The sequence below is a fragment of the Microtus ochrogaster genome, chromosome 2, assembly GCF_000317375.1.
Source record: "Microtus ochrogaster isolate Prairie Vole_2 chromosome 2, MicOch1.0, whole genome shotgun sequence".
Taxonomy (NCBI): Eukaryota; Metazoa; Chordata; class Mammalia; order Rodentia; family Cricetidae; genus Microtus; species Microtus ochrogaster.
The window spans coordinates 47,460,232-47,468,227 of NC_022010.1; the positions used below are offsets into that span (position 1 = coordinate 47,460,232).

At 37.0% G+C, this 7,996-nt stretch overlaps 1 protein-coding gene across 1 annotated transcript in view; it reads left to right on the forward strand.

Moving 5' to 3' along the window:
- LOC101988863 overlaps positions 1 to 7,996 on the forward strand; it is a 99,118-nt gene that overhangs the window by 83,551 nt on the left and 7,571 nt on the right. Inside the window, exon 5 of the mRNA XM_013351818.1 lies at positions 6,480 to 6,672. Within this exon, the coding sequence (XP_013207272.1) occupies positions 6,480 to 6,672 (193 nt within the window). The remainder of the gene's footprint in view (positions 1 to 6,479; positions 6,673 to 7,996) is intronic.

Here is a 7,996-nt window from a genome sequence, read left to right on the forward strand (position 1 = left end):
TAGTACTCCATTTTGTAAATGTACCACATTTTCCTTACCCATTCTTCCGTTGAGGGGCATTTAGGTTGTTTCCAGGTTCTGGCTATTACAAACAATGCTGCTATTTACATAGTGAACACATGTCCCTATGGTATGATTGAGCATCCTTTGGGTATATACACAAAAGTGGTATTGCTGGGTCTTGAGGAAGGTTGTTTTCTAATTTTCTTAGAAATTTCCATACTGAAATCCAAAGTGACTATATCAGTTTTCACTCCCACCAGCAAAGGAGGAGCTTTCCCTTTATCCCACATCCTCTTCAGTATAATTGTCATCAATGGTTTTGATCTTGGCCATTCTTACAGGTGTTAAAAGATGCAATCTCAGAGTTGTTTTGGTTTGCATTTCTCCTTTGACTAAGCATTTCTTTACATGTCTTTCAGCCATTTAGATTCCTCTGTTGAGAGCTTTCTGTTTAGGTCTGTACCACATTTTTTTATTGGATTATTTGTTCTTTTGATGACCAATTTCTTGAGTTCTTTGTATATTTTAGAGATCAGTCCTCTGTCCATTGTGGGGGTTGTTAAAGATCTTTTCCCATTCTGTAGGCTGCCATTTTGTCTTGTTGAGCATGTCCTTTCTTTACAGAAGCTTCTCAGTTTCAGGAGGTCCCATTTATTAATTGTTTCTCTCAGTGTCTGTGATCCTGGGGTTATTTTAGGAAGTGGTCTCGTGTGCCAAGGTGTTCAAGTGTATGGACTTCACACTTTCGCATCTGTGAGATTCAGTGTGGTTGGTTTTATGTTGAGTTCTTTGATCCCTCTGGGCTTGAGTTTTGTGCATGGCAATAGATTGGATCTATTTTCATTCATCTACATGTTGATATCCAGTGATGCAGCACCATCTGTTGAATATGCTTTCTTTTTTTCCATTTTATATTTTTTGCTTCTTTGTCAAAAATTAGGTATTTGTAGGTGTGTGAATTGATAACTGTGTCTTTGATTCAATACCATTTTTTTCTCCTGTATGTTTTTATGCCAATACCAGGATGTTTTCATCTCTCAATTTGATTATTTCCTGCTGTCTAGTTCTTCTGGGTGAGCTTACTTCTTTTTGTTCTAGAGTTTTCAGGTATTCTGTTAACTCACTAGTGTGGGATTTTTCCAACTTCTTTCTGTAGACATTTAATGGTATGAATTTTCCTCTTAACCCTGCTTTCATTGTGTCCCATAAATTTCAGTATGTTATGTGGTCATTTTCATTGAATTTTAGGAAGTTTTTGATTTCTTCCTTTAGTTCTTCCCTTACCCATTGATGATTCAAGTGAGCATTGTTTAATTTCCATAAGTTTGTGGGCTTTCTGAAATTAGTGTCTCTGTTGAATTCTATTATTAAGCCATGGTAATCTGATATGATACATGGAGTTATTCTATTTTTTGTATCTGTGGAGGTTTGCTTTGTTACCTATTATGTGATCAGTTTTTGAGAAGGTTCCATGGCATGCTCTATAGATTTCTGTCAAGACCATTTGATTTGTAACATCTGTTGGTTCCCTTATTTCTCTGTTGATTTTCTGTCTGATAGACCTGTACAGTGGTGAAAGTAGGGTGTTGAAGTCTCCCACTATTAATGTGTGGGGTTTAATGTGTGATTTAAGCTTTAGTGGTATTTCTTTTACATATGAGGGTGCCCTTGTATTTGGGGCTTAGATGTTCAGTATTAAGATTTCCTCTTGATGGGTTTTTTCTTGTGACTAATATGAAATGTCCTTCTTTGTCTCTTTTGATTCAATTTACTTTGAAGTTTATTTTGTTAGATATTAGGATAGCTATACCAGCTTGTTTCTTAGGTCCATTTGATTGGAAAAAATTTTCCCCAACTCTTTACTTTGAGGTTTGAGGTTGAGGTGTGTTTATTGTATGCAGCAGAAGGATGGATTCTGTCTTTTTATCCAATCTGTTAGCCTGCGTCTTTTCATAGGTGAGTTGAGTCCATTTATATTAAGGGATATTAATGACCAGTGATTGCTAGTGCCTGTCATTTTAGTTTTCATTGTTGGTGATGTTATTGTATGTGTTTTTCCCTTCTTTGGAATTTGCTGCTGTGAGATCAGCTATTGTCTGTGCTTTTGTGGATGTACCTAACTTCCTTGGGTTGGAACTTTTCTTCTAGTACTTTGTATAGGGCTGAGATTTTGGCTAGGTATTGGTTAAATCTGGTTCTGTCTTGGAATATCTGGTTTTGTCCATCTATGGTGATTGACAGTTTTTCTGGGTATATTATTCTGGGCTGGCATCCTTGGTCTCTTAATGTCTGCATAATGCTTAACCAGGACCTTCTGTCTTTCATTGTTTCCATTGAGAAGTCAGGTATAATTCTGATAGGTCTGCCTTTATATGTAACTTGGCCCTTTTCTTTATATTTCTTTGCAGTTCTTTATATTCTCTCTTTATTCTGTATGTTTAGCATTTTGATTATTATGTGATGAGGGGACTTTTTTTGGTTCAATCTATTTGGTGTTCTGTAAGCTTCTTGTGTGTGTATATACATACATATATATGTATATGTGTGTGTTTGTGTGTGTGTGTGTATCTTTCTTTTGGTTGGGAAAGTTTTCTTCTATGATTTTGTTGAATACATTTTGAGTATACTTCTTCTCCTTCTATCCCTATTATTCTTGTTTAATTTTTATTTTTTTAATTATTATTATTATTTTTTTACATACCTGGAGGGACAGACATGGGTTCTGGGAAACAAACTCTTACATATTTGGTTATGAGCCTAGTCTTTAATGGCTGAACCATCCCTCCAGGCCTATCCCTATTATTCTTACGTTTGGTCTTTTTAAGGTGTCCCATATGTCCTGGATATTTTGTGTTAAGCTTATTAGATTTAATGTTTTTTTTGACCAATGAGTCTATTTCCTCTATTGTATCTTCAGCACTTGAGAGTCTCTCTTTCATCTCTTGTATTCTTTTTATGCTGTTTATGCTTGCATTTGTGGTTCTTGATTGTTTTCTCATAATTTACCTCAGTTTTTGTTTTCTTTATTATATCTATTATGGTTTCCAAGTCTTGAATAGTTTTCTTCATATGTTTGGTTACTTTTTCTTGGTTTTATTGAAGGGATTTGTTGATTTCTTCCAATTTTTTGTTTGTCTCTTTCTCCATTTCTTTGAGGGAATTTTTCATTTCCTTTTCAATGGCCTCAAACATTCTCCTAAGGTCATTCTTTAGATCATTTTCTTCTGCTTTATCCATATTTGGGCATTCATGTCTTGCTGTTGTAGGCCACTTGTTTTTGTTGGTGTTATGTTGCTCTTTGTGGTGTTGAGTGTGTTCTTACCTTGTCTAGCCATATATGTATATATATTAAAATTGTCAATATGGGGTGAAAGATAACAAGAATAGAAGAAACACTCTAGTTTAGACTCTTGGATTCCAGATTACTATAACAGCAGAAGAACTGTGTTGTCTGGTCTTAAAAGACATTTATCCCATTAGGATCTCTCGAGGAGTTCATTAAAAACAACCACTATCATAGCCTGCTACTGTGACTGTGCCATATTTAAACTCCAGGCCTAACCAAGTTGCATAGCCTGTCCTCTGGTCCAGTCTGGTGAGCTTCCTGGACCCTAATATGCCTTTACTTTCCCCATTTCCAAACCAACCTCAGATCACATGCCCTGTGGACCACCTCAGTGTAAGTCTCACTCTCAGATTTCCCAACGTCCAGGGATAAGCCCAGTCATATATCCTATGCACCAACCCAGTCCAGGGAGGCCCCAAACACTGACATACCTGATAGATAGCCGACTTCCAGACCTAGCCAGGATGCACATTTGTGCACCTACCCAGCCTGGTGAATCCCTGGAACCAAACCTGCCCACACTATCCACAACCCAAAGGCCTAGCCTTTGGACACCCATGTCATCCTCACACCACAAGGCAAAATATGTACCTCAGCCCAATAGGACCCAATTCTTTGTCTCATTCACATGTCTCTGGCTTACTACTGGATTGGAATCAACCCCATTCCTCCATTCCAAAGTAAACAAAGTATCTGAAGGATTGACCTACAAACTCCTCATGTGAAATTAGTTAAGCTTGGGCAACAAGATAAGCAAAAACAAATTTCTTCTCAATAGAGGCATCCTAGAATCTCAAATGAGACATACAACCAATGAAAGAAGTCCATGAGCCTAGGTCTCATCACAAAACGACAAGTAACGTGAAAGACCAAGATACCATGTCTCCTCTCAAATCCACCATCCTAGAGAAATGTTTTCCAATGAGAATGACCTAGATGAACAGTAATATATTTTTTGAAAATACCTTTTATCTCCAAGGAGATTGAATTTCTGCCAACTTAACAAAGTGCTTTGAGATCATTTAAAGTTATGTACTCAGTCTTTAATCCTGCTGTATATTTAGCCTGTTTAGATTTAACATACTTCAAAGAAAACAATGTAATAAAATTTCCTTGACTTGCACTTCCCATGTAATCATCTTTTTCAACCTGTTTTAAAAACATATCTCTAGGGAAGTGGTGGTGCAGCCTTTAATTCCAATCCTTGTGGGGCAGAGGCAGAAAGATCTCTGTATGTTCAAGGCCACACTGTCTACAGATTGGCAGCCAGGACTGTAACACAGAGAAACACTATCTTGAAAAAGCAGAACAAAAAGCATAACTCTCATCTATGATTATATACTCTCCCATGTCCCTGACCTAGGAGAAAGTGTGTGTTTTGGTAGCCATGTGCTGAAAACAGTCAGTAGATTGAAAGCAACCTTAAATAAAAAAATATCTAATAACAAACACCGAAAATGAGATTCTGGAAACACTCCCGTTCTCAGTAGCATCAAAGACAATAGCATATCTTGGTGACCCGCCCAGCAGGTTTAACTATTTTAGAGTCCTGAAGAGGCACTATCTGCAAGAACATGGGTGAGAGAGAGAAACGGAGACCAAGCAAAATTATTGTCAAGGTCTTGTTTATTGAAGCAAGTTTTTGTCTTAAATCCTCCTCCAGTGGGAATGGCCCCTAACATCTTGGAATAAGCCTAACCAAGGAGGTGAAGGACAGCTACAATAAAACTTTAAACCTCTGAATAAAGAGGCTGAGAAACACACTAGAAGACGGAAAGAATCACCATGCTCAAGGATTGGTAGAAGTAATATTGTGGAAAAGGCCAATGTGCAAAAAACAATTTATAGATTCAACTACAAAACAAAATCACCATGACATTCTTCACAGAATTAGAAAAAAATCTTAAAATTCACACAGAATCACAAAATACTCTAGGGAGTCAAACCAATCTTAAACAGAAATAACAGCACTCTAGGGACTACTGTACCAGATTTCAAGTTATATTACAGTTATTGTAGGAAAAACAATATATATGTTGTTTTTATATTGTTGTTATATATATATTGTTATATATATTGTTATGTCTTCATTGGAGATACGATACTGACAATGCTTGGGTCAGCTTCCCAGTTTCTCCCAGAGCTTCCCTTCAGATCATAGAGGAGTAACCTGGGGGATCCTAGTTTTTCAATCAGAGAATATCCTGAAATCCCCTTTCATAATTGTGCTTAGTGCTTATCTAGCATTAGACCCATAGAATGATTCTAGACTGTGTCATCCTCATTCTGTCGAAGGCACAATATATTTGAACAAAGGGTGGCCACAAATAAAAATAAAATCACACTGGGCAAGACCGTCTTTTCTATAGCACTGACCAGTGACAGTCTTCTGTGTTGCAGTCAGGGTATGCCAATGCAGAAGAGGGAGCTGTAGGAGAGAGCGCCGAAGAAGAAGAAGAATCATGTAGACATCAGTGACTCAACCTAGATGTGATATGTGCCAATTTCTTGCTCAGTCAGCTAGCGAGAACTAAAACCACGGTTTCCACCCATCCACATGAGAGGCTGAGAAGGCATATGGAAGAACACACAAATGTTGGATGAGTGTTAACAGTCTCTCTCACACTTGATCCTTGGTTCTCTGAAACCACATATGTGGGAAAAAATTCATAGGCAACTTCACATCATTTCAAATTCTAAATGATCAGGTCAAGGTTTCATATCATTTATACTTAAAGAAGAAGAGGTTGATAAAGTACATACTGTCTTTCTAAGAAACTATCTTTAGTATTCTGTTAAAAACCAACAAAAGTTTGCTTAGTAGTTGTGAGATCTGGGGAAGTCATTTATCTCCTGTAAATTCATACCTCAATTGAAAATGGAATATCAATCTCTTATTCATGGGTATGCTGTGAAACCTGGACTGGAGATGCCATTGAAAACATCTCCTATAATGTTCACTATCAAGTGTCAAAGTGAATTTTAATGTTACCGGCAAAGTTGATACTATAATATGATCTACTATGTGCTAATAACTATCAGAAGCTAGTCTGCTGTTTGACAGTGAGAAATAATTTGATGATGTTCCAGAAATGAAATATCTATCATCTTTATATTCTTTTCTTTGTAGGTCATGGGGGATTTTCCAGGTCATGTCCTTCCTGGAACACTTTTCTTTGTCATAAGTCTTTGGTGGAGTATAAAGCACATTCTGGAGCATGTTTGTCGACAGCAAAAGAGGTCTTCCTCCCTTATTACCAAGGAATTCTTCTTTCGAGCAGAAATTGTGGAAGGAATTGTGATTACTGGCGTGGTATTAGTAGGTGAATTGACTTACTGTGTTGTATTTTCTTAGTTTGGTGTTTTTATATGCATAGAAATTTTCTTTCTTTCTTCCTTCCTTCCCTTTTTTAAAAAACAAAATCAAGAAATTCCAGAGCAGAATATCTTATTCAAAAATACTTATTAAATTTTCTATTACAATTTCTCTATGCTATAATTTGTTAGCAATGTTGTATTCCAGGCTTATACAAAGGCCCACTTCTTAATAAATTAATTGTAGTATTTAATTTACCTACTCAATCATGGTGAATTTCTTTTGTGTAACTGATTAGATCCTCTGCAATTATTACTTATCACTTTTTCTGATCTCTGCAAGAATAAATGCTATTAGAAATCATTTCAAATGATGCAAAATAATCAACATTGCTGAAAGGTTATGGAGAGGGGCCATGGCCAAGGAAAGCCTGCTTCATGATCTCTTCCTTTTCCTCTAATGTCCTGAATTAAAGAGAGTGGTTAGTCCAATAATTTATGAAACCTTTCCATTGCTTTGGAAAATCCTATAAAAATGGTCTACTTTTAGTTTCATTGTAGCCTATTATAAAAGATAAGACTCCTTGGGTTTTTTTTTTGTGCTTTCTTCATGGAAAGAGATTTTGGATATGACTCACACTAATTGTTTCCAAAGGGAACTTATCTGCAAACTTATATATGTTAGTAAGCGAGCTGACATCTCTGAAAATTCAAGTGCTTGTATAAGTGACAATACCACATTCTACATCGATTGGGGCTTCTTGCTTATCCTTTGCTGGAAGAAACTGGATCTTAAGAATTTTAGTTTTGAACTTAAGAAATTTTGTTTTGAAACCAAGGCCAGTCCTTTACCTAGTGGCAATCCAAAGATCAGGTAGTTAGGAAATGAACAGTTAGCCTCTATAACACAGTCTCATAAACCTTGGATGCTAGGTTGGAAATAGACACTTGAACCAAAATCATCAGCATTGGTTGGGACTAAAATCAGTTTTCTCAACCAGCGCTTGAAGCTCTAATGAAGTCCAAATTGTCACCACAAAGCTGTGAGGGAACTGCCCAGTGTAGCACAAATCATAAAAACCCAGAGACAGAGACTGGGGTTCAACCTGAAGATCAGAAAAGCAAAGCAACCAGCCACTGGCTCTTACCTCAGACCAAAATGGTAATACTGCCTCCATGAATCCCCAGAATGAGGCTGAGCTGAGACCTGTCTCCTCCGTTTTATATTCCTTTCTAGTGCTGAGACTAAAGGCATGTACCACACTATACCCCACTTCTCTCTCTCTCTCTCTCTCTCTCTCTCTCTCTCTCTCTCTCTCTCTCTCTCTCTCT